The 27,185-nt window shown below is 45.9% G+C and overlaps 1 protein-coding gene and 1 long non-coding RNA gene across 8 annotated transcripts in view; one reads left to right on the top strand and one right to left on the bottom strand.

The window, feature by feature from the left end:
- Positions 1 to 13,454, bottom strand: part of LOC109250702 (uncharacterized) — a 32,569-nt gene extending 19,115 nt beyond the window's left edge. Inside the window, exon 1 of the long non-coding RNA XR_002073131.2 lies at positions 12,943 to 13,454. This is a non-coding gene — a long non-coding RNA (uncharacterized LOC109250702). The remainder of the gene's footprint in view (positions 1 to 12,942) is intronic.
- A 3,732-nt stretch (positions 13,455 to 17,186) lies between these two features.
- The window catches only part of GRIA3 (glutamate ionotropic receptor AMPA type subunit 3), a 266,931-nt gene continuing 256,932 nt past the window's right edge, over positions 17,187 to 27,185 (top strand). For 3 of the 7 annotated variants that reach the window (XR_002073142.2, XM_019421826.2, XM_019421827.2), the window contains exons 1-2: positions 17,843 to 18,175; positions 19,359 to 19,517. Coding sequence is in view for 6 of the 7 variants with exons in the window: in XM_019421826.2 (XP_019277371.1) it covers positions 18,067 to 18,175; positions 19,359 to 19,517 (268 nt within the window). In the remaining variant the exon portion in view is untranslated. Of the gene's footprint in view, positions 17,391 to 17,450; positions 17,797 to 17,842; positions 18,176 to 19,358; positions 19,518 to 27,185 lie in introns of those variants that run through there. The other 4 variants (XM_019421825.2, XM_019421824.2, XM_019421823.2 and 1 more) reach the window with 4 other exon arrangements.

Below are 27,185 nucleotides of genomic sequence, written 5' to 3'. Positions count from 1 at the left end.
TTATATACGGCTGACTTCCAAATACGTATTTCTGGCCCAGACCTTTCTTTTGAGCCAGTCTCCTAGCCAATTACCTACTTTACCATTCCACTTGGATATCTCACGAACATCTCAAACTTAACATGGTTAAGCAGAACCCTTGGATCAACACTTTCACTTTTGCCAAAGCCTCTTCTCTCCACCTACATTGTTACCTCCCTATTCCAAGCTCCCACCATTTGTTGCCCCGAGCATTGCAAAAATCTCCTAATTGGTCTGCGAATTCCATTCCTACCCACCCTTCAACTCACTCTCTGTATAGCAGCAAGAGGGCCCTGAAATGGAGGTCATGTCCCTAACCGACTTACAGCCCTTCAGTGCATTCCTACTACCCTGAGAATAAATCTTAAGCCTACACCATGCCCTACCAGCCCCTGCCTTGCTCCCAAACTTCACTTCAAGGACTTCTCCCCTCACTTGTTATATCTGGGTCACACTTGTCTTCTTCCGGGTCCTCAAAGATGCCAAACTCTATCAGTGTCTAGTACTTTGCCTCAGCTCCTCCCTCTGCCTGAAAGCCCTATAACCAAAATAACACAAAAGGAAGTCTTCTTTGGAAAGGCCCTTGCTGAGAAAAGAGAGACAGACAGAAAGTACCAATTTTCTTTAGCTTTTGTGTGTCTACATGTGATGCTTGCAAATGTGGGAGGCCTCTTACGATCACAAGTGAAGTATTATCCATGTGCTAAGGATAGTAGAATAGAAAGATGGAATGTGCCTGGGTCCCTCATAATAATCATATTGTGTATCTGAATTGACCCTGGATGCCTTGCTTCCAGACTTCTTAATCAGTGAGATAATAAACTCCATATTAATTGACCTAATTTTAGTTTGGTTTTCCACTACTGTCTGTTGAAAGTTGATCCTCATCTTCTATTCTCTATTGCAGCATCCTATCGGCTTTCTTTGTTAAGCAAATCCAAATGGATTGTTACTATATCTGTTACTTGTTTGCTTTTTGTTTAACTTCCATGGAACAGAATCTATATCTATGTCTATTGTGTTCCCCGGTGTCTACCACAGTATCCAACACATAGTAGGTGCTCAAGGAATATTTGTAAATGAATGACCAAATGTCACATCCACAGGGAGAACCAACTAGCTGGTTTAGATGGTCATGAGTAGGGCAGAGGATATATACAAACTCTAAGAAATAACTGTCCTTTGAAAATGATTTCCCAAAGAATTCTGATGCCTGATGTTTTAAACTTCAGTTTCAAAGGAATGCAGATGGGGAAGATACTAAAATGGAGGGCTCTAGGGGTACCTGGCTGGATCAATAAATAGAACATGTGACTCTTGATCTCAAGGTTGCAAGTTCAAGCCCTACGTTGGGTATAGAGATTACTTAAAAATAAAATCTTTAAAATTTTTTTAACGTTTTATTATTTATTATTGAGAGACAGAGAGAGACAGAGCGTGAGCAGGGGAGGGGCAGAGGGAGAGGGAGACACGGAATCTGAAGCAGGCTCCAGGCTCTAAGCTGTCAGCACAGAGCCCGACGCGGGGCTCGAACTCACGAACCGCGAGATCATGACCTGAGCTGAAGTCAGACGCTTAACCAACTGAGCCACCCAGGCGCCCCCAAAATAAAATCTTTTTAAAAATATGAAATGAAATAAAATAAAATAAAATAAAATAAAATAAAATAAAATAAAATAAAATAAAATAAAATGGAGGGCTCTAAGAGCTCTTGTCCATCCCCCAGGCAATCTATGTTTCATCATTCCAAGAAGACAAGACAAAAGAATCATTCCCAAATCTCTACCACGCCAAAGTGAGCTCATGTTCCTGCCTGGAGCAGATCAGGCACATAATCTAGATTATATTACTTCTTTACCCTTTCATCATATTTTGCTGTTATGAAAAGCATTGTTATTTCCTTTTCATAAATTCAAGTAAATCTAAAATAATGACACAATCCCATAGAGCATGTCATCCAGATGATGGCAGAATTCTTATACAGAGGCATTATAGCTTATCCAACTTAGAAAGCCCTGACCAAGGCAGGCCTTAGGTGGTATATTTCAGGTCATAGTGAAACTGTATCTTCTAACCAAACCAACGCCCCTAGTTTGCCAGGGTTCCTGAACTCCCACCGTTATCGCTGCTTCACTGAACTAAAGCAGTTATGTCTCCAGAAGTCCCCTATTAAAATGTGAATATTAGCTTCTAGAGAGGCTAATACGTTAATTTTTCAGCATTTATTTTTGAACACAGGGCAAAGTCCTGCGGGAATGGAATACTGTAGAGAACAGGTAAGCTTTAATGAATGCGGACATGGGCGGGAACATAGGCACTGGGAAGCTGGAAGAAGAGAAGAGGTAAAGGAGACAAGAAAAATACCAAAAGAGAATGCTAGTCAAGACTCAAACAGCTCCGATTTGCCCCTGAGCCCCCAGCGACCCTCATATTACCTGATCACTTACTTCTCATGGAAATATGAAGGGAGGAAACAATATTTAGCCTCTTATCTGTCTCTTCATCTGTTAAATGGAGGTTGAAACAAAACATAACAGTAGTGATAGCAGCTGTATAAATAGACAGGCAGATAAAGAAATGGGCTAATGGAAGAAACAAACTAGAAGACTGCGCATTTCAAAGGTCTGGTATCAGCAGGGCTAGTCTGGGAAACTAATCAGGGTTAAGGTGTAATTGACTAGGCCAAACACATTTCCTAGATTGTAGTTTGCCTGATGTCCTGGTTTAATTATTAAGTGTCCTCTTCCACTCTCAAAAGTGTCCCAGTTTGGACAATAAACAATATAGTCACCCTTATGAGAGACTGGTGTCCGTGTCGTGTGTATAGATTAGAGCTGTGCTGAGTTACTAAGCGCCTTCAAGTCTCAAGGCCGTGGAGTGGCCAGAGTCTCTCAACCTCTTGACTCCGGTTCTGAGGAACCGCCTGTGCACCATGCTACGAAAATGTTGGGAAGCCATGCACCAAATGCAGGAAGTGCCACCATTTTAACAGAGGGCTTCCCGAAGGAGGGGGTGAAGACAAGAATTTCAGAAAGTAAAACAAGGCCAGTGGGGAGGATACTAAGAGGGTGACTTGGAGGCCCTAGAAGCCCCTTAACTCACACTCAAAGGAAGAACTCACTCTTTCTAAACACAGGGCCAGACCTGATCCAGGTATCCGAACAGTTGCCAAACTCTCCATTTCTGCCCATAAAGGAAATAGTGCTTGCTCTAGACAAGATCACTCAGTCCTGGGCTGGGCTCATAATATTCACAGGTGCATCCGGCCACTTACTTGGCCCTCAACTTGTTAGAAACAGATCGGTCTTCGTGCAATGCCAAATCCAGAACAACAATTATGACAACCAAAAAGGAAAAAAATGAATAGCCTGTACACAGAGAAAATACATGAAAATAATCCACTATAGCTGATGTGAAAAGAGAAGAATCATTTGATTATAAACATTGGATTTCAGTTCTCATCTTACAGCACCAGAGAGGAAATTGTTCCAAAATTGATAACTTGTGTTTTCCCTTCCCAAAGTTTGTGTTCCCATTAAAATTGCACTAAATCTTCAGAGACATTGCCTTATGAGCCTAAAACCGATTTCCTCACCTAATTCTCATCTGTTGGTAAATACTTGTAATGTATCTAGGAAATCAAAGACATAATTTCTTTTTCAATATATGCAAAGACATTCGTCTCCTGTGGTTGAGGGGATGAGTTACACACTACAAGGAAACCAGAGGAGAGTGGATGGGGGCTTCTCGGTAGCTCCTTGCCCCTCTGGCACTAGCTTTATTACCCTGCAACAGCACCGATGTGTGGAAAAAAACCCAAGGTTCTGGCCTCTTGGCTGCTGCCAGCAAAAGCCAGCGTTATCTCAATGTACGCTGGGGAGCAGGTGAGGAGAGAAAAATAAAAAAAGATAGTCAAAGCCCTCCTGCCACCCCGTCTCCTTGCCTCTAAAGTCTTCCACCGAGAGCCCCAGACTCGACTATTCTATCTTGTGCTGTGTGCATAGAGAGCAGGTAATCAGCAAAATTAATCAAAAATGCATTCATTACCGCAGAGCGGCAGTGGGTGACAGTGACTGCAGCTTTCATTGGCAAGTGGTTTCTGCGCTGGCACAATCCAATCTCCGTGGCTCTTTGGCAAAACCTTTGCATCCCCCTGCCCTCCCCCTCTCTCCCCACCAGCCCAGCCGGCTCTGCCACGCTCAGCTCCTCTTCTCCATTAAACGCGATCTGATTCAGACACTTGACGCTGTTTTCCCCTCAATCACCACGACGTTGCTCTGTAAAAGCTGTTTTCTGTCTAATAAGTCTTCTGGGTATTTTTAAAAAGGTGTTTCTTCACTTTAAAATACATTTTTTCCTTTGTTTTCAAAGCAGGAAGCCATTTCCTGCCAGGGCTAAACAAACTCAAACGCTGACAGATTCTGCAAATGCACAAGCCTTTCCTGCTTTGTCCAACCCCGCAAAATGGACTCTCTCAGAGCCCCCCCAGAACCCAAAGCAGCTCAGGGGAAACTGTGCCAAAATATGCTGCGGGGTCTGGAGCTAATAGCAACAATAGCTAACGTTACTGATCATTTATTACGTGCCAGGTGGGATTCTATGCACTTTGCTTACCTTGTCTCATCCTCACAATAGCCTTGTGGGGGATATGTTACTATTATCACCCCCATCGTACTGACGGGGACTGGAGGCCCAAGGAGGTCAATTCACCCGAATCCTAGGTGTAGCCGGGGGACTTTGAACCTGGGAGAGTGGTCCTCGCTCTAAACCACCCACCATGGTTCTGATGGAGGAAGACAAGTGCACCACTCTACACATTTCCCCGTCCCCTCTCAGACTATGGAGTTAACCCTTCCAGGGCATGGGATTAGCATTCGGTAGATAACTATTTTCCAGGACACACAAAACAGTACTTCCTCCATCCCCTGAAAAAAAATCAATCTGCTTTAGCTAAGATAGAGAGAGAGATGTAGAAAAACAAAATAAGACTCTCTCCCAAGTCTTTGTTACTCCAGTCTACAATGCTGCTTGAGTGGCCCCTGACTTTGTGCAAAATTAGAGGCCGCTATCTGCTCCCCGCCCTTTGAGAAAGACGAAGTAGTTGGGATGTGAGGACACACGCACGCATATGGATACGCAGTGCGATGTGGAGGCAGGGTGGCCTAGAGGTGTCCTGGATCTCATTTCACCTCCACAACTGAGAGCCGTGTGACCTTGGGCACGTCGCATAATCCCTCTTAAAAGTCATAGTTTTACAAGCTATAAAATTGAAATAATAGTACTACCTACCTCATGAGGACTATGAGGATTAGATGAGCTAACGTGTTAAACCACTGAGCACACGCTTGGCACATAGTAAGCACTTGATAAATAACAGCTCATATTCTATAATTCCTCTCCCACTGCTCTGAAATTTACAACTTCTGTTATACATCCAAGGATTCCGTGAAGAAGTGAATGGTGGAAATTCGAGGCAGGGGAGGGCAGTACTATATATATTTCATTAACACTTCGACTTTGACCCAGATAATCAGGCTAATTACTGACCTTGCTTCAGAAGTACACTTTGAAAACATACCAGACTGGAATGCTGGGGTTTTGAGGAAGCCAGACATTTCCTGATTTAAGCTTTGGTAACAGAAAGCTTAAAAATAAAAAAATAAAACGGCTGAAAAAAAGATAAACAGTCCCATACTACATCTTGTTATCTAAAGGAGTCTGCCCTCTAAATTATAGGGGACTGTGGGGTTTTTTTAGTACATAAAGGAAACCACAAAAATGACAAAATAGCAGATCTTTTCACTTGAGAAAATGATTTGCTCCAGAGTTCCTTTAAGTGGCAAGCATGTGTCCTGGATTTAAAATAGAATTCAATTTACCTAAATTCATTTTCCACACAAATTTTTGATGCACGCCTATTGCATAAAGCAAGACTTGCCCATATTATAAGATATAGCAGCAAATTGCTGATGTCCATTTCCACTTTGTCGGCATTCGCCACCCAACCTCTTATCACGCTGTGGCTGGCTACAGACACACTCAGCCAATTCCCATGTTCTTAAGAAACAGGAAATGTTATACTAACTCAAACCTTCAACTCTTCTCAGCTGCCATCCATTCCTCAATGGTAACACAAGGACTACTTTTTGCCAAGTGCCTTGTGGGCTGTACCAACCACTTATCTAACAGAATCCTGAAAAGAGGTCAGAAAGGATGGGGAAGTTTTGACCGTGAGGGGGCAAGAAGAAAAAGGTTATTTTCCTTATGTCTCCCACCAGATCCAGACGCTTCTCCGTGGTGCTCCTGTCCTAGCCACAAGATATGGCCACTGTTCTCCGAGTTTGCCAAATCTAACCATCCAGATGAAAGGGCATTTGGTTTCCTCATTTTAATCCATCCATTAACTCAGACATTTTTTCTCCCTTGTATTCCTCCTACCTTATGACCCATAATGTTAAAGAGAACACCACTGGATCTTGCTTTTGGCTAAGTCACACATTCATTCATTCTCTTGACAAAAGTTATTTGGCATCAGTTACAGTCCACGCATTTTTTTCTGGGTGCTGGGATTACAGCAATAAGCAAAATAGGTGGAAAAAAAATCCCCACCCTCCCGGAGCTCACCATCTTAAATAAACCAAGTTAGTAAAATATCTACTTAGAGTGAAGATATAGAATTACATTGTATTCCAATACCAAGGAAGTCAGTTCCCTTAAGCCTCATTCTAGTTAGAAAAGTAATAGTGCTTATAATTTTCAAAAAAATTATTAGTTGGGGAATGTAAGGATTCCATTCATTCATGTACCCATTAATCACACTGTTCCTAATTCCAAAAAGATTTTGAAATAACCTACAGTAAAAGACATAGAAACTTCTTGTTTTAATTTGTTAGCCATGAATCTAACTAAAGCCAAATCAAATAATGTATTGATGGAGAAGTGTTAAGATTTCAAGAGTCAAGATGCTATGGCTTTGCGCTTGGGTAATTTGTCTGCAATTATTAGAAACACCCACAAGGTGGTGGTAATGATACCTTAGTTTATAACCATATCAGAGGAGCAAGCTGATAATACAGGTGTGATTTACCTGAAATGAAGGTACAGTGTACTTCTCCAACCACGAAATTTGGTTCTCAAAACCCTTATGGCAGAATTCATGATTAAAGAGCTTAGGATGTTTTCAAGAAACTTCTTAGGAAGGTTGAGATCTTGACTGAGCTCCTGAAAGCCGTCATTCATTAATTCGTTGAGCACACCTTTCTTGAGAAGCTTCTAGGTACTAAGCTTTATGAAAAGCATGTAAAAAATGAATTTTGTGTTGACAAAATATACAATACAGGAAGCATCCTAAATAAAAGGAAAAGGCAATGACACTTTTCACATTCTAACTTGTTAATAATGGGAACTGCACAATTCCTTTCCGTTTACCATTCTTTGTTTAGTAGATGCTTCTCGGGTCTCTTTCCTTTAAAGTTTGTACGAAATGCTTCTAATCTTGGTTTGCATAAAACATGGGGATAATAACAGTATTTACCTCAAAGGGTGGCTGTAAAGATTCAACGAGACAGTACACTTAAGCCATTTAGCAAGTACCCGACATGTGGCAAGAAATACGTGTAAGTCGTCATCCTTGTCATCGCTGTCATGATCGTTGTCCCTGTCGTCATCATCATCATCATGGCGGGGGGGGGGGGGGGGTGGGGGGGGAACCTGTTCATCTGTATATACCAGAAATTTCAGTACAGTCGATTCAGAATTGCAGAGGAGTCACCGCTTCCCCTTTGTTAGCAAAGCACGACAATGTTGGAAACCTTTAACCAAAACTTTAAGGGGGGACGGGATCTTTGTTTGTCATCCCTTTGTCTCGTTTTGTTTGGTTTTGAATTTAAAGGCATTGCCGCACAAGGACTTTCTTAGTGGGGTGCCTCTGGCTACAAAATGATCTTCCCCGTAGGGAACTCAATGCGAGTTTAGACAGCAGGGTAGGTAAGATTGTAAGACCACTCTTGGACTGGTCTCCTGCCAAGCTACGGTGATTTTAAGTGATTTTTTTTCACTTCCTTTGTAACACAGAACTTCTCTAGGGACTGGGGCTACCCACTGAGGGAGGCCAGGAGAAGCAGCTAGGAACTGTTTGCGGCCTCCCTAGAGGAAGTCCTTTCGTTTCCTTTAGACTTTGTAGGGCCCTTGGTGAATGAGTTTCTCCCTGGGGCCTGGAGTCCAGAGCCCAGGGAACTGTCGCTCCATACTGCCCATTCTCCTCCAGAGCAGGCACTGCCCTCGGGGGCCTGCTTCCCCAGTGTGACCTGTGCAGTCACACAGGGTCCCCTGCTAGGAGGACCTCGCTTTCACGCCCTGCTGTCTCTGTCCTGAAAGTCTTGACGCTTGAACAAGAGGCCCAGCGTTTTCCTCTTGCCCTGGACCCCACAAACTATATAGCCAAGTCCTCTCTGCCCCGAAGAGTTTCTGAACACTGGGTGGGCCTTGTTCTTAGTTTCTCCCCCTGCTGTTATTTGAGAGTCCACGTCACTCCCCACCCTTGAGTCCCACTAAGTGCAGTGGTTCAGTGGCCCTCAGACTAACCCTGTACTCTGAGGATCATTCTAGAGATGTTCTCCTACCCTTCCGTGTCTCCTACGGCTTCCGTGTCAGGTGAGGGAAGTGACAGGAATTCTGACCTGTCTCAGTTTCTTCACCAGTGAGCTATTGCTCTAGAATGTCTAGAAAAGCAAGAGCAATGGAAAGTCTCTGAGAAAGTTCATAGTTCCTCATTTCTTTAACTTAAACTAATCCACTCTACCAATCCTAATGTCACAATATTGAGTGGATTCTATTGATGATCTCTCTCTCTCTCTGTCTCTTTCTGTCTCTCTCTGTCTCTCTCTCTCTACAGTGCTTTATATGGAAATGCAGGTAAGATGTATCCCCAATTCACAGCTCAAAACACTGAGGCTCCGAAAGTATAATTTGGAAATTACTGCAATTAGAATCCAGGTTTCCAGGTTTCACCTGGTACAATGTGCACATTTCTGAAAAGGTGTGTGTAAACCATTTTGTTTTTTTAAACTCCTATTCTGGGTGAGTACAGAGAATTAGGGTTTCTTCACAGTGGCCCTATTGGCCTCCTGAACGGTATAATCCTTGGTTGCTGGGGGCTGTCCTGTGCCCCCAGGAGGTTCAGCAGAGTCCCTTGTCTCTACTTACTAAGTGTAAGTAGAAATCCCCTGTAACCCCCCACCGCCAGGTGTGCCGATCAAAAAAGTCCCCAGACATTGCACTTGTCCCCTGGGGAGCAAACCACAGCCAACTGATAACCACTTCATGAGAGCACTTCACTACTTAAAGGGAACATGTGGTGAATCCTTTAGTAAACTACAAAACTCTCTCCAAATGTGTATTTCCACGTAGTAGATTTTCTTAAATTAGAAGATACCTTCTTTCAAAGGAGAAAACCACTGATTGTGGCTGTGTGGGGGTAATCACCCAGAAAAATGTGATGCTTTTCTTTTCCCTCAAAATATTATTATGTTCATGGGAGTGATGCCACAAAGATTCAGCAGAATATGCTTGCAGCATACAGATCGGAACAGATGTAACTTTAGCAAATCCAGCAATTCCTCTTTAAGAATTAGCTACAGTCAAGTATCTGAGAAGTCAACTGTTTCCAGTTATCTTTTCATTCCCCTAAATACTCTGAATTCACTTTTAAAGCAGGAAACACAGATCTTCCTCTATCTAAAGGAGTGTTAAAAAAAACACCCTATTTCATTTTTTAATGTTTATTTATTTTTGAGAGAGAGAGAGAGAGAGAGAGAGAGAGAGAGAGAGAGCCAGCAGGGGAGGGGCAGAGAGGGAGACAGAATCCCAAGCAAGCTCCACACTGTCAGCACAGAGCCCAACGTGGGGCTCAAACCCATACACCATGAGATCATGACCTGAGCCAAAATCGAGTCACCCCACTAACTGGGCCACCCAGGCACCCCCCCAAAATACCCTCTTCCTAAAGACAGCGAGGGTCAAACCCCAAGCTGACAGATTAGGGAACAGAAATTAAGAGGTAGAAGTGGCAGACAGATAGCAAGTCTTCTATCTGGGCCTTGAAGCAACCCATAATCCGCTCCCTGCCTCAGCTGGATGGACCAGACGGTTTAACCCCCAAACCAAGATACTCTTGAGCGAGAAGAGGGGCATTGGTGATGATCGTGCTGGGACAATGCACATCAGCCGAATTGTCCTGGCCAAACCATGATGCCTAGGGTGGTCACCCTAGCCGGAGATCACTCATGGAAACACGCCCGCTGCCAGATGGTTGCTACGTTAGTGGGCCCCAAATCTTAGTAGTTTAAAACAAAATCATTTCTCATTTCTCACCCCTTCGCAGGTTGGCTGTGGTTCAGCTGATCTCAACTGGGCAGCTCGGCCACAGACTGCAATAATTGAGAGGGCTCTGTGTCTCACTTCGGGTCTGTGAGTCAACTGGGCCAGTTCTGCTCCACCCGCCATTCATCCTTCTCAGAACCAGAAAACTATCTGTTATGTGTACTTCTCATGACACCCACAGAGGTGAAGACGGTGAGCAGAACGCCATGAGGTTCCTTAAGACGTAGGCTGGAACTGGCGTGCTGTCGCCTCTGCCCACATGCCACTGGCCAAAGCAAGTCACACTGCCAAGCCCAAAATTAAGGGGCAGAGAAATATGGTGCTCACAGTGAGGCCCTGATAAAGGTACGAATGCGGGAAGGAGTGAATAATTGGAGCGCTCGTCCAATCTAACATATATGCTTTGCCCGTCCCAACCTCATCACCACCACCCCCACACATACACACACCCCAGAAAGGGGGGGGGGGGGTAATCTGTTTGCCCTCACGCGATATGACATGATGCTGACTCAGTTCCTGACATACAGTCACGTAATTTTCAGAATCCAGAGTCAGTTTCTAGTTTCATAAGTACTTTGAAAATTGGACGGGTTTCCAGTTGAGTATAAAAACCAACTGGCATCCAGAATTCCTCAATAAAGTTCTCAAATCTGTTAAAGCATGCAACCCGTCCCCAGCTAGGGCTGGGGGGCAGGGTCAGTTTTAGGCTGGGGGCTATTTCCCCCAGACTTGCTGGTGCTATTTCACAGTGACAGCTCCTAACCTTCCCAGAGGGGTAAAAAAGAAAAAAAAAAGCATACGTTAATAAAAATATCAACAATAACATCTTTGGGAGGTAACCTGGAATAATTCACAATAAATTAACACTTCCCATCAGAGAGATGTTGTAGCTTATAAGAATGTCACTTTGCGAGAAGTGGGAGTCCCAAAGCCATGTGACTTCCATCTGCAGTTTGCAAGCCCATTCAGAGCCCAACAGGGGATAATTACTTGCTAAGATGTACCCATCCCAGCAGAATATATTTGCTATGATTCAATTCTCTCACAGCATGAAGGAGACTCTGGTCTGGTGGATAAAGCCCTAGAGGGATAAAAAAAAAAAAAATCTCCATTCCCCACCACTTGGCTGTGTGACCTTGAATTGTTCACTAAACCTCTCTGATTCCTCAGTTTCACAGTCTACGGGAGTAACGCCCCGGACCTCCGCTTACCCAGAGAAGAACATGAAAAAAGAGTCACTGGATCCCTATCTGAAAAGATCTGGAACCCTATTTGCCTCTACCCCTAGGAAAAGGAACTGTTTCTATGTTCGTTTCTCACCCTGGACACTCAATATAAAATTACTTTTTTAGGAGCAGAATTAAATATCAGGCAGATGCATCACGAACTGAATTTAGGGGGATGAGTTACTAAAGTAACAGAAGGATCTCACCACGGAGCAGCCTACCTCTAAGGGACTGGAGACGAGACCATTCAGCAAGTTGCAATGGGCCTGTGGACATTTCAAGAGTGAAATGATTACCACTCCCAATTCTCAGGGAGCAGACCTTTGGGAAGATAGGGATTTTAGTGGCTATTGTGGTTGTTTCCCAACTCCGTGTCTCCCTATCCCACTGTGTGTCAATCATGTGGTTTGGAGAGGGGTAGGGAAGAAGTGACCCTATGGATAGGGTATAATCTGATGTCCCCTTGCCATAGTGAGTGGCTCAGGTAGTTCAGGTCTAAGGATGACATTACTTGACCACAGGATTCAAGCATGAATGGTCATGTGATTCCTTTAGAACCAATGATATAACATGTGATGCAGATGTGAAGACAAGACATGCCACAGACATTTTGCCATCATATGGTGGGCAAAGAAGGAGAAAGGAAAATAAATCAGGCCTTTGATACAATTTTTGAACTACTGAAGCTAATCAAGTCTCAAGCAGTCTTACCTATGTCCCTTCCAGGTCTGTAAATCAATGCATCTCCCTTATCATTTATATTAGTTTTAGTGGGTTTTGTCTTAGCTGAAGCATGAACATCTTAACTGATATAGGAACTGAGTCAAGGGCATGGTCACCAGCCCTGAGAATACCTAAAAGGAGGCAATGTGAAAGTGCTTAGTCCAGAGAGAAAAAGTTGGAATGAGGTACTAAAAGGGAAGGATCATCTCCAAGTCATTGTGCCCCCAAATGGCTCCTAGAGATACCTTCAGGGCAAAAAAAAAAAAAAAAAAAATGAGTTCTAAACACCCTCCCCATCTATAAAAAGCAAGCGGGGTGCCTGGGTGGCTCAGTCGGTTAAGTGTCTGACTTTGACTCAGGTCATGAACTTGCAGTTTGTGAGTTCAAGCCCCGCATCAGGCTCTGTGCTGACAGCTCAGAGCCCGGAGCCTGCTTTGGATTCTGTGTCTCCCTCTCTCTCTGCCCCTCCCCCGTTCATGCTCTGTCTCTCTCACTCTCAAAAATGAATAAATGTTAAAAAAAAATTTAAATAAAAAGCAAGCCAATCTGAAAACAATTTAAGATAAACAATTGCTTCTATGGCCATGCTCACCTGGTGTGACTATCTTCTCCTGGAAGTTGCTATGGATCCATTTCTGGGCATATCAAACCCAAGTTCATAAGACTTCTCCTCTGAGATACACATAAACTCCCATCAGAAGCAGTTCCAACTAGGCCTGTGCCTAGAATTTCAGCTCCTCAGGGCTGTGGATTCATTCAGCAACACCAAGGTTGGCATCCACATAGAGGACTTCTGGAAGGGCGGTATCATAGAAAAGATTGAAGGATAGAGAAGTTAGATGGAAGACCCAAGCTTTCTTAGATGTCAAACCCAACCTGAGTCTCCAGATATGACTGGACTCTATTCTTCCCAAGAATCCAGGAATGAAAATGTAAGAGACAGCCATAAAGAATTGGGAGTCCCTAAAGTAGTTCCTTGATGAGAATTGTAGGCTGAAGGTTAGACAGTTTTTCCTCACCCTAAGATAATCCTGACTCATGGAATCATAGGACCATAGAACATGAGAGTGGGAAGTCTTTAGAAATCACCTTGCTCTATCTTCTCGTTGTGATGGCATGGGACTGAATCTGGGAGAAGGAAAGTACCTTTTTTCAGATATTTGAACACCTTCCTCTGTACTTGGTACCTGGTGCTTAACTATTTTCACAGCACTTACCACATTACATTGTCCTTGCCACTGAATACATATGCTCCTTCTCTGAACTTGAAATTCATTGAAAGCAGAAATTGTCTTGCTTCCTTATATCCCTGGTGCCTCCCAGAATCTGTCAGATAGCAGGTGGTCAAACGTTTGTTCAAGAAATCAAAGTTTCAAGTCAAATAGTGAGGAAGTTATCTTTCTATTAGGCAAAGGATATAGAATCTTGCTTTCATTACTTTTAAAGGGTATGGCAGTTTCCTTCCAATGAATCACAATGATTTTTGTCATTATTTTCCTTCTTTACAAGGTATCAAGCTAACGAGTATGAGGATCATTGTATAGTTAGATCTTTTCTCCAAAGTTCACTGGCCGACATTCTTTCTGCTTCTCCAAGAGCCCTATCCCAAGCCTGAAACAAACCGAAACCTCACGAAGAGGAGTACTATTTTCACTTTCATATTGTAAATTTTAAAACTTCGTATTTTCCTTCTGCCTCAACATCCCCACAAACGGTCTGTGAGGACCCCACCCAGGTGACTGGGTGCCTCACTGTGACAAGGCTGGCCCCCGCCACAAGTTCCCCTAATTGCCCTCCCCTGACTGTGACCTACTGTCATTCAAATGTACCAATGAAATCACCTCGCGCATGCCTTTTGCTTGTATGCTCCAACCTGATAAAGGCACTTGCCCAAGGGGCAATCTCTCTCTCTCTCTCTCTTTGTCTCTCTCTCTGTCTCTCTCTCTCTCTCTCCTCCGCATTTGCTTGGCTGAGCACACACATTTGCTGCTCCCTCACCCTGTGTGGCCTCCCTTCATGGCGTACAGTGACTCAGTTTCTCTAAAACTTGTGAGGATAATCAACTTTATTTTCCTGTGCCTCTCCTGTGTCCTCTCTTGCGGCTACACCTGACTAACCATTTCACGAAAGAACACAACCTCTCGGTAAGAACTGCAATGAATTATTTTCTTGCCAGGTAATTCCGAACCCAGCAGAGATACCTCTTAACCAGAGAAAGAGAAAGAGAGAGAGAGGGAGAGAGGGCGCTGGATTTGGGGCTTAGTTGGCAACTTCTGGCGGCTGTGATGCTTGCTACTACAATCTCTAGCTCCTCATTGGAAAAACAAAGATGAAGTTCAAAAAGCATCTCACCGCTTTCTTCCGTGAGGGATTGAATGCAAAAGAATTTGCATGTATTATACGGACTTTCCAAGCAACAGCAATATGCCTAGTTCTCACCACTGTGTCCCTGCTGGCTCAGATGGGACTAATCCAATTCTGCCAACAGCTGCAACTGACAGCTAAAAGTTAAAAAAGTGGCAGCAGATGAAAGAGAGGAAAACAGGTAGTGGGCAGGGGAGACTGAAAACAGAAAGGATAGGTGCCCATTTACAGTGATGAATGCAATGGAGGATTTTCAAGTGCACAGGCATTGAAATGCCTTTCTTCCTCTCATCTCTTGTTACTCATCCACCCCGTTACTCTTCAAGCCAAATGACAGTGAAGAAGGCCACAGATCTCTTCCTCTTCACCTCTTCTCTTGGCTAGCCAAACATGGATGGGGACCTGTTTGCTTTCAGGAGGGAAATGAGGTGTGCTGAAAGCTACTCCCTCCATCTGAAATGTAGTGTCTCCCCACCTGAAATCACAACTGAAACTCCTCCTTAGAGTTATCCCTCCGGGTCAAGGCATTGAAGGCTTCGATTAAAATGCAACTATGTTATCTAAAAGGAGGAACATATAGTGCCTGGCACAGAGTAGAGGTTCTCTAAACGTCATTTTTAATATTAAGTTGTCACTGCCTGCCATGAGAACGTTAGTAAAGATTCATCTACCAGATTCTCTCCTGTCTCCTAGGGCTCTTAAGGAGCCCTGATGGGAAGTATTTGATGGAACACAGGCCAAGACTCGGTAGCAGAGTCTGAGGTTTGGGGGATGGGGGAGAAAGGGGAGGCTGACAACAGAAGGCACTTTTGGGGAGAAAGGGCACTTCTAAAGGGTGACAAGGGGGGAAGGGCATCTGGAAATTAACATTTACTGATTCTTCTATGAATCAGGCACTGAATTAGATGTTTTAGCACCATTTTACTTAATCCTTATTTAATCCACGACCACTTCATAGGGAAAGTAACAGTAATATTCCCACTTTGCAGATGCGAAAACTGGAGTTGAGATTAAGAAAGTCGCTCAAGGTCACACACTGCCTGTAATAGAATATACACTTGAACTTAGACCTGTCTCCTATGCCTATATCCCTGAGCCATGCTGTCAGTCCCCACACTCGTCAAGGGGTGGCTAACCTCGTCTCTGCTGCCTCCTTTGGTCTAATGCTCCAATCACTTGCAAGTTCAGTCTCCTGTCATGCCCAAGTTTCTCCCTCATTTTTAGCAATGGACTATGCAAATGGAGATGAAAGATTCTTAGGAGTGGTGGGGCAGGAAGAGATTTTGCATTCTCAGAAGGGATAGAAGGTTGGCAAGAGCCTAGAACCATTTTTCTGGTTGCCTGAGGGTTTGGAAACTTTCTTTACTCTTTTTTTTTTTTAACTGTTTATTTCTGAGAGAGAGAAAGGAAAAAAAATCAGTGGGGGGCAGGGGGCGGGCAGAGAAAGAGGAAGACAGAGGATCCAAAGCGGGCTCTGCACTGTCAGCACAGAGCCCTAGGCAGGCCTCAAACTCACCACTTGAGATCATGACCTGAACGGAAGTCAGACGCTTAACCAACTGAGCCACCCAGGTGCCCCTAGAAAATCGCTATTCCAGGCTCCAACCTGTGTTATGCCAAATCCAAAGTTCCAGAGTAACTGGTGGACCAGTTGGGCCCCTGCCCCATGTATACCAGTTTGCTGTACATTGGCAGGAGAGTTCATTTTCCACATAGAGCAGGAGGAGAGGATATGAAAAGGAGAGCAGCTGGCATGGAAAGGAATAACACTTGTCTCTTCCAGAGAAGCTGGGGTAGGAAGGAAAGACATAGAAGATAAGGAAGCTTCTTTCCTCCCACCACTGGAGAAAGGGGTTAGGGAGAAGAGTCTAAGACGTTCATGCACAATATCTTGTGGAGGGGACCATCCCCCAACAGAGGTCCAGGCCTGCTGCCTGACTTGGAAGGTTCTTTCCTCCCCTTAGAGCAAGGAATAAAAGAGGACTGGGGAAGAATTGATAGCCTCTGGGGTCACGGGGCAGAGGCCCAGGCGGCTTTGTCCAGAGGCTACAGCAAGGGAGCAAAGTAGCTGGGGACAGTTTCCCCCAACCTTAACTTTCAATCCCCACCCTTACCCTAGCTCATTCCCACACCTCTCTCCTCCTTTGGCCGGTGGGACTGAGCGTCCTTTTCATTAACCTTTTAGTTACCACTCCACGCACACACTTTTCTACAACCCCCAAAGCAGTCAGCCCCACACTGCCCATCACTGCCCTCTCCCCGCCGCAATCCCAGCTCTGCACTTGGGCAAGGGGAGATACTCGCCTCTCAGGGCCGTGGGAGTGGAAGGGGGGTTGTTCACTCGCCCTCGGAGCTCTGCTGTAAAAACTGAGCGGCAGGGACCAGGCATGCGCAGCAAATTCGGGCGCATTGTGATGGGAACTGCCTCTCCGAGTCTCTACAAAGACTCCGGAGTAACCACTAACGGCCCCCCCAAGACCCCCCTTCTTAAAGACAGACACACAAACGCAGAGGCAATGCAGCTTTTCTTTCTTTTTTTTGAAGGGCCAGTTGCCGCTTGTAAGGCTAGTTCCACGTGAAGACTAGTGGATTTCAATCGATCCCATCTCCGGTGTTGACAAACGCCAGCGCCGAGGCTTTGCAGTCCGGGGCTGCAGTTTGCAGTGGAGCTAAGCGGTGTGCGGCTTTAATTCCACGTCAGATCAACTTTGATCAATATCCCCCTACCGGCCCAATTGGAAGAGCCCAATTCACCGGCGCTGAGCCTTTTCGCTCTTTCCTTCTTTTTTCCCCTCTTTAGACCCACCATCTTCTGGGGGAAGAAAAGTCTCGGATTTTCTTTAGAATTTCTTTTCTTTCTTTCTCTCTCTCTCTTTTGTTTCTTTGGGTTTTGTTTTGTTTTGTTTCTCGGTGTTCTGTCTTTTTTGTTTTGTTTGGTGTTTTAGGTTTTTATTCTCTCTCTGCCTCTCATTCTCTCTCTCTCTCTCTCTGTCTCGTAGTGATAGGGAGAGAGATCGCTTTGGCGAACAGAGCTTGCAGCCAATGAACCCGCCTTCCAGATTGGTGTGAAGACAGAAGTGAGGTGGGGGGCGGGGAGGGGGTGTGAGAGAGCCTGGGAGCGAGAGGGAGCAAGAAAGGGAGAGAGAGCGAGATTCAGAGAGAGAGAGAGAGAGAGAGAGAGAGAGGAGGCGGTGGAGGAGGAGGACTAGTGTGGGGTGGAAAGGAAGAGTGAGCGAGAGCAAGTTGAGGGGAGGGGGTGTAAGAGCCGGCGAATTCTTTTTCTTTTTCTATTATTATTTTGACGACTCCTGAGTTGCGCCCATGCTCTTGTCAGCTCCGTTTTAGGCGTAGCATGGCCAGGCAGAAGAAAATGGGGCAAAACGTGCTCCGGGCGGTCTTCCTTTTAGTCCTGGGGCTTTTGGGTCATTCTCACGGAGGATTCCCCAACACCATCAGCATCGGTAAGCGAGAGCAAGCCGCCGGCCGGGCCGGGCTCCCCTGCACCCGAGACCCCTGCCCTGGCGGGGCTGCCGCGGCCGCGGGTCCCGGTCCTGCACGGCCCGGGGAGGGGACCGGGGCCGGGGACCGGACAGGATCGGAGGGCACCTGAGCCCCCGGAGAGCCGGCGGGTGTGGGGAGTGGCGGGGACGGGAGAGGGGTCTCCTGGGGCTGGGGGTGGGAGCGGTGGGCTGCCGCGTTTTGCGAGCCGAGCGGAGCAGGGGAGGCACGCAGGAGGCCGGGAGGCTGCAAAGGGGCCAAGAGTCGCGGCTTTTCGGCTGGCTGCTCTGGACTTTGCCATGGCGTGCGTGCCGCGGCTGGAAGTTGTCCCAGGGTGATGCCGCCTGTCTGGCCGCGCCAGGGCGCCCCGTCCCGCCTGTCCGCCTCCCGGAGACCGACCGGCGCTGGGGGAGCTGGAAGCCCACCCTGGAGCGCCCGGACCCCGGGCGGCCGCCGGGGCCGGTGGCGGATGGGGTAGGAGGCGGGGGCTGAGGCGAGGAGCGGGCGGCGAAGTCACGCAGACCACGAATTCATGAATTGCCGCTGTGTCTGGCTGGAGCCCGGCTCCTGGGCGCTGGGAGAGAGTTCTCTCGGCTTCTGTCTTGGATTTACAAGTCCGGAAGTTAGAATTGTTGCCATTACTGAACCAGACCCCTGTATTGTCCTGGGGGAGGGGGGGAATGGCTATGGGGAACAGGACGGGGCAGCACGGGGAATGGAATTGTTTTTCTGCCCAATCCTTCCCGTTGCACCAGGAAAAGATGAACCAGCTCGTGGAGATGGGCGTCGGGGTAGGAGGTGGGGCGGGGGGGAGAGAAGTGGAGAGGAAGCTACTGCCTGAGAAAAAACCAAGTCCCGATGTTGGTTCCGTCGTCCGACTCCAAAGCAGCCCCTTCTCCCGTCTGTCCCCTTTCCCCCTTCTCCCAGCCTCTTCTTTTCCTCTTCAAGTCAGGAGGAAAACCAGGTTTCTCTTGGCCAAAATTTGAGTTCACAAGAGTCTAGAAAGACACACAGGTTGAAAATCAATAATCACCGCACAGCCCGGTACCATTGAGAGATATCGCCTGTCTGTAGCGCTCCCCAATTTCTAACCGGTCCTGGGGGGGGGGGGTGCACAAGCCAAATCTCGGTTCCTTTTGCTTATAGGTGGACTTTTCATGAGAAACACGGTGCAGGAGCACAGCGCTTTCCGCTTTGCCGTGCAGTTATACAACACCAACCAGAACACCACGGAGAAGCCCTTCCATTTGAATTACCACGTAGATCACTTGGATTCTTCCAATAGTTTTTCTGTGACTAATGCTTGTAAGTAGATCTGCTTTTCCTCCCTTTGGGACCTTGGGGACCGCATTTGTATTTTGCTTGTGGGACTTGGGGTCTGCGTGTGTGCTGTGATTGCCTCAGTAGACGTTGTACGGGCCCTAGTCAATCCAGGTTTCATGCGACCTAAATCAACTCCATAGGATCCTGCTGAGGGACTTGAGGTAGGGCACAAAACTCTGTTGTGAATACTGTCAGATGCGAAAGTTTTATTCCCCCCCCCCAAACTGGCGTTCCCTCCCCCACACCCTCCCCCTCCCCTCTTTAGGCTGGAAAAATAAAGAAAGAAAAAATAGCATGGCTGTTCAGGGAGATTTCTTCAGATGGGATAAAAATAAAAAGAAACCTCTTGATTGAGTTAATTCAGGATGTACATTACTTGACTGATAAAGCTAGAGCCTGGCTGTAGGAACGAGCTGAATTTGACAATCGCCTAATATTTAGGAGCCAAATATGAGAAATTCTGCAAACAAGTGACCTTGAGGCACAGATCAGGCTGGGTTCCCTGGCCTCTTTCTGTCCTATAATATCACCTCTCTTACTGTGAGAGCTCTGATAGGAACTGATAAGACAACAAACTCATTACAAGTGATGAACGCCTGGCAAACGGAGGGGAAGGGAGAAGACAGTGCTCAGCTTACTATTTGGAAAGCTACTTCTTTCTCCTCTAGTGTTGTTCACCCCCTGATTCTTAAGGCCCACACAGTTCTTAGAGCAAAAGGTGGAGGGGGCATACAGCTGAAAACCTGAATATGAAAAGGGAGGAATTTCATCAGCCCCAAAGCTGTTTCTGAAATATCTAGCTGTGCTCTGTGATTGTCCCTCTGGAAAGGGGACATTTTGAGAGGCAAAACCATGGGATCCCAAATGACCAATAGCCTGTTGGACACAGTTTTTTTCTTGAATGGAATGTTTTATGGGAAAGACTGATGGTTCTTCATCTAAGCTGATTTTACAAAGTTTTCACAACAGTGAGGCTGATGATGGCATAAATATGTTTTGCTTTTATGGCTGGCGTAGTTTGGCATTTGGAATTTTTGAATTTTATTTTAAGAGAGAAATGGTATTTGGTTGGTTGGGTGAAACTTTGTATATAACTTCCTTCAAATTCTTGTGTCTCAAAGGATGTGTCGCTTCCAAAAACTGTTGTAAGGGTCACCAAGGGCACAGGTTCCTTGGGTTTGAAGACTTAGGTCAAGGGGATGGGGTGAGGTACTTTGAAGAAATGTGACACTTATCAGCTTTAAGAAAATTTTAGCTGAAGGTACAGATCCTTATATGAACATGTTCTGAGATACTCTGTATTTGACATTCATTGGCTTTCCGACATTGACAAAAATAGGAACTTATTAATTCCAGCTAAGTGTGAAAGTTACAAAATGTCTGTCTATACTTTGCATCTTATTTCAGTAATCCCAGCCTGTCGCTACAGCACTTACAACACACATCTGACTCTTAATCCTGCAGCACTGTGATCTTGTCAAGAGGCTGAATCTCAAATGCAGCTTCCTAAGTATCAATTAGAACAGATTTAAAGCCAAATACATAAAACTAGCAGGATTTACTATTAATAATGAATAATATTTACTTCAACTCACTTTAGTGTCTTTCCACTGATGAGGACTGGGATAAGAGTGCCAATTGACTTCTTAGGAATGGTTGATTTCCAAGGTTTTTGGTCCTGTTTTTCTATGGTCCAGTCAGATTGACACCCACCTGCCAAAGGCCATGGAACCCTACCAGGGAGCAATAATGAAGTGATCCTTGCCCTGTGAACAGCTCGGTTTGAGAACAATCTAGGCACTAAGTCATTCATATTCACATCAGTGTCGAGGTGCATTGATGTCTTAACCTCCCAGGCAATAAAGGAACAACCATGGGGTAGGAAAAGAAACAGAGTGACCCCCGTAGCCCCCAAATCCACAGCACTTCCGTTTATAAGCTTACAAGGCTAGGTTATGTGGGATAGTGGGTGTGGCTCCCTGGACAACAAGAAAGACAAAACAAAACAGTGACCTTGCTCTTAGTTATGCCAAATACACATATATGCACACAAAGACACACACACAGGAGAAATATCCAGAAACCAGTGATGTGTACCCAGCTGCCTGTTGCACTCTCAGACTTTACAGCTCAGAAGACAGAGGAGGAAAGCTACCATCTTCTCTGGTCCCTGAAACAGTTCCTCTCTGAATGTCACAATCATTGAATGGGGGCCAGATCTCAAAGCTGTCTCCGGGCAGCTGCTGCCTAGAAGCTTAGTATGAGAAAGAGGACTAGTCCAACCACAGGCCGATAGTCTCTGAATGCTGAAAACAAGCATTTCAAGGGGCCTTGGAATCCCTGGAGGTGTATCTCATCCCCCCCCACCCCCCCCACCCCCGCCCTGGCCTGTGGCCTTAATTGTTCTTTTTCTCATGGAAATAGACATACTGGCATAACAATACTAGTTGAGTATCGGGGCCTGGCAGGGACCCCAGGTTCCAGTCTTCCAACTGACCGCACTATTGTACGGAGGAGAAACCCCTAGCTTTTTTATCCTGCCCCTTCCTGGAGACCTAGGAAGAATTCAAGTAAATCCCTGATGAGTCCAAATCTGGTCAGTCACCTCTCCTATCTGGTTCACTATGGAACAGGATGGCAAAAATTAAAGGAACTTGTCCCTGTCCCCATTCAGAATTCCTAGTTTCAGCCTATCCTAGCACTAGAATTGATTTCTTCCCATGATAGTCCCTTCATCCCCAATCGTTGGTCAGGCACACACTTTCCAGGGCAGAGGTATGCAGGTAAACAAACACTGAGAGAATAAACAAAGGGTAATGTTTTCTGGATGTGTCCCTCCTCTCCTCTCTCCCTCTGCATCCCCTCCCCCAATGTTTCCAGGAGGCTTCCTTGCAATGAGTCCCAGGCATCAGTTAAAGACTATTCTTCACCAGTAACAAATTTTTTTTTGCACCACCCCCAAGAGGTTTACTTAAGACAGACTCCAACTTCGCTCTATGTCTTAAGAGGCCAGTAAAAGCCTCTTTGGCTTTGAAGGGTGGTTCATTTGGGGTCTCAGTTCAGAGGTGAATTGAAGTGTATACAAAAGCCTCCTCTGTTTTGGAGAACATGTTCCCATTTCATAGGAATTCATCGAGTTTGCAGTCTTATTTTTCAGTTTAGCTAGATGACCCCAGAAAGAGGGATGGTGTGAAAATCATGATTTGAGGATACGTGCATTCAAACGCACAAACAGGGACACCCTCACACCCAATCAGTATATATGAAAAGAGATGTGCACACACATTGTGAGTTACATGTCTGTTCTTTAAAAACCAAATTTGATCGTTCTAGGGCTTTGGGGGATGTGGTAATACCAAGGGAGGGCCACGTCTCATTTGCGTAGCTTTGCTGCCCCGGTTCCTCGGAACCGCCCCCCGATTCCCTTGAAGTCCCCTCCTGTGTCTTGCTGCTGTGCACTTGTGGTGTGCTCCACACGACATCGCCCCAGCCTCTGCAGTGTCAGCTCATTAGCACACAGATCTCATATTCCCTCTCCGCACTGTCATTGCAAAAATTGCTGTTGTACACCTTTACAGCCAACAAATGTGCTCGTGGATTACGCACTGTTTGCAAGAAGCAAGGAAAAGGCAAATGTAACCTTAAAGGTTATTCACCACGGAATTGTGCTCTAAACGCATTGGCTTAAATAAAAATCTGTTGATGGAGGCGCAATAGTGATAGTGGGACTTGGGAGCGCAGGCTCTAATGGAGCCCCAGGCAAAATCCCTTTGGCTGCCTAAATCTAACTCATCAGCTGCAAATTTTTATTCCATTAATTTTTTCTCCCCAAGCCCTGTGAAATATACCTGCTGAGAGCATGCTCCTTTCATAACTGAGCGCGTTTCGCTACCAAGTGTACTTAGCTGAGACAGGTTTCCGTCTCTTTGCCCACAGAGTCACAATCTAATTATCTAATTATTCTAATTGCCAGGATCCATTTAACTGTTTAGGCCCGTTTGGGAAGGCAACGTGTCCCCTGATTCTCTGCTCTTTGGTGGGGTCTGTTTTGTTTTCGTGTTGGTCTTTTTCACGTATTCTCTGGAACCAGGGCGAAGACCTGCTCCAGTCCTCAAACAGATCTTCATTATACTAACCAATGTTGACCACTCCAGCTCTACCTCCCACCCCTAGTTCCCCCTCTTTGCTGCTGTCCCTGTCCTCTGTCTGCTGGCCAGTCTTCAGTAAGCTCACTGGCTTAGCTCACCTCTCCGCCCCTCTGGCCAGCTGGCTTAGCCCACTGAAGCACGGAGAGGTCGCCTCCGTGGTGCCAGTCAAAGACTTAAGTCACCTTCTCACAAGGTTTATTGTGGGTTTTTTTTTTAATCTATTTTTTATGTGGAGAGGAGGGAGGAAGGTGATGCTGTTCATTTGGGCCATAAAAATAGATGGCAATCAGCAGGCTGTAAAGGTGAGTTTCCAGCAAAGTGTACCACCTCCCCTAGAAGGCAGCTTCCTGTTGATCTACTAAGTGGGGGCGGGGGACGGACAGGAAGCGTTTAAGAGGAAAGAACAAAGAAAACTATTGTTCTCTCTCTGCGCTCAAAGCCAAAGGAGCCACGGTTTTTCTTCCTCTCAGCAAATTGAACTTTTTTCCTTAAAATGAAAACTAGTTTTCCACATCCCCCACTTCGGCCTCTAGCTGAGGTTTCTTTAAACCTGCATCTCCATCCCCAGCTCCCCAAGATTGAATGAGAATAGTGGGGGGCTGGTTGGGATTTTTATTCTCTGTTTTTGGCTCCTGATGTATTTGTTTCAAGATGTCATTATTATGGGTAGGCAGAGGTGATTGGCTGCTTTTATTTTAACAGACTGGAAAATAAATGAAGCCACCCAAGCGTTGTTATCAGTCTTCTTTTGTGGATAAGAGATTTGTCATTCTTATATGGTGGGTTAAAGGATTAAAAGACAGCATGGATTTTCAGAGAGGGCCAGAATTTTAGAAGATAGAATTCGTAACTTTGGGGGAGAGCGTAAACATGCTTGTCCAGATGATTTAACTTTGAACTTCTTAGCCTGAGACTACAGAGCTATCTGAAGGGCCTTTCACACAACTTTCTGTCTTCTCTGAGGGTCGGGAATATATCTACCTACTTTTACCTGGTCCGTTACAGTAAATCCTGTGTTGAGTTTCTTCCTCTGGCTTTGATACTTTGGATCTGATTAGACAAAATGTCCGCAGGAGGGTGCAGTTAAAACCCTAGGTGGGGGCGCTGGGTGTTCTTCAGCAAGAGCGTAGGAGTTGTGCAGACGCAAAAGGAACCCCCTGCTCGGGAAGTGTCTGGGCTCCAGACGTAGAGCTACAAATAGCCTCAGCCTGTGTGTGGGATGAGCCTTGAGCTAGGGCAGCAACCCCCACCCTCCGAAAAGGGGTTAGTACTTAGCAAAAGGTGAACACAAGACCGAATTTGTCCTGTTTCACACTTCTGCCTTTTCTTCTCTTGCCATAATTTCCCCATCCTGCTCTGTGTGCCTAGCCCACACCATTTTGCCAGTCCCCGGGTGGGCCCTGATTCTGGCATCCCATCCCCAGTAAACTTACCTAGCGACTGTTCTCCGCTCCGGACTTTTCCAGACCCAATGCTCCTTCTCTGTCAGAATATCTCTGTTCTTGATCCATCCTGTTGAGGGCCTGTACTCTAGGGGTGACAGCATTTTATCTAATACAGGAATCTAGCTGAAAGTGGCTGATAAGGGGTTAGTATACCTAACAGGGGAATATTTGCTGCAAAACCAGAGACTATGGGAACCATAATGCCTCAGTTTCGAGGAACGAAAGATACTCACATGGGCGTGTTTCTGGACATGATGCACGGGGTGGCTGTTCACTCTACCCAAAGCAAAGATCAGCTGGCCCTGGTCATGGAAGACCTATGTGCAGACTTGCACATAGTAGGTTCGGTGTAAGTACACCCATGGCACGGGGCAGGTGCAGCTTCAGCATGTTGAACTTGGCCTTGGGGAGCAGCCACGGTTCGTAAGGATTCGTTTTATTAAAGAAGTAAATATATATAGCCTTTTTCATGTCAACCATACCTCAATTAAATGGTCTGAAAAAGGGTAAACTTTTTATATGTACTACCAAAAGAAAAAAAAAGGAGGCTGCTGTAGAATCCAAAGGTGCCTGCGTGGGCACTGCCAGGAGATGTGCCCGCATGAAACGGAGGTCTGAGGAGGGGAGAGAGGTGGTGAGGAGGCCGAAAAGTCTCATCCTGCAAGTTGCCTTTCCCTGGGATGGCACGTGGAATGCCATGATTACACAGCAGCATCCCCCTCACAGACGCGAAGTGGTAGCTCTGGAGGGAGGTGGAGAGGAAACACAGCGGGTAATGACCCCTTAACCCTGTGACACACGGTTCAGTCTAGAACAGCACTTCTCAACCTTCCGTGTATGCACCAGTCACCTGGGAATCTTGTTAAAATGAAGCTCCTGACTCAGTAGTAGGTCTCCGGTAGGGTCCAAGAATTCGCATTTCTAGCAGACTCTGAGGGAATGCCAATGCTGCCAGGACTCAAACCACTTTGAGTAAGAAGAGACCAGAGCAGGGAGACTGTGATTACCCAAGAAAAAAGGGTCTGGCAGACAAGCTCTTACTCAGATCTGTTCCTCTTTGCCTTCCAAAGAAGGTTCTGTAAGGGACGCAGCTGGCCCATTCTGGCTCCGGGATGTCCCTATCATACTCCCAACAACCTGTGTCCGTTTCAGCCATGTCTATAGGCGGCAGGATTAGATGTCTGATGAGAGCGTCTACATAGAGTTGCTTTTTGTGGGGATTTGGAAGACACTGGAAGGCAGGCTGAGAGAGGAGGCAGCTCATGAGCCAGGATGACAGAGTCTTGGCTCCTTGCCACACCCCAAAGTGTCCCTTTTAAGAAGCAACCTGCCCGAGAGAGTTAAGGTTGGCATGGAGTTACAACTGCCTTTCCACTTTGCTTCTCTGGGTCTGCTCTTCAGCTGTCTGACTTCCCTTCAACGGGGTGAGAATCCAGAAGTACACCACAACCCGAATTCTGCCCGGTTCCCTAACAACTTGAAAACTCGACTTCATTTTTGAGGCTGGTGCCAAGACCACATGGCGAGGTAGAGGGCAGGAAAGGGAAGTGATGTCACTTTCCAACATATCTAAGCTGAGGGCTGTTCCAGGGAAGTCACAGGAAGCTTACTCAGTGTCATTTGAAGACTGCCAAATTTTACCCCAAATATTGCCCCCCTTCAGCAGTCTGCCATTAGTCTGAAATTCCACAAACTCATTCATTTGCATCACCGCACTTAGGCCTGTGCAAGCATGCTAACTGAAAGTGAATGACTTAAATCCTTATCAGCCATTAGTATTTCAACCAGAATTCTTTGATCAGGTTACCACCTATTATTACCTGGAAGAATCCTTAGAGGAGGTTTTCCGAGACAGGTAAGTGGACCAAAACAAGACTCCTTCCCAAGAGAGTGGGGCATCAAATGGATGGTGGGCATTCAGGGGGCACTGAGATAGTCTTGAAGATGAGGAAGAGTCCCTCAAATACACTTCACCTATTTTGCAACATTTGACTTTCTCCATGGATAAATTCTGGTAGCTTACTCCCTAAGATTTTTTAGTTGCCTTTGACCCTTCA

This window comes from Panthera pardus, unplaced genomic scaffold, assembly GCF_024362965.1.
Source record: "Panthera pardus isolate Hobbes unplaced genomic scaffold, ASM2436296v1 HiC_scaffold_27, whole genome shotgun sequence".
Lineage (NCBI taxonomy): Eukaryota > Metazoa > Chordata > Mammalia > Carnivora > Felidae > Panthera > Panthera pardus.
Note: the sequence above shows the minus strand (reverse complement) of the source record. Positions and strands in the feature narration are given on the sequence as shown.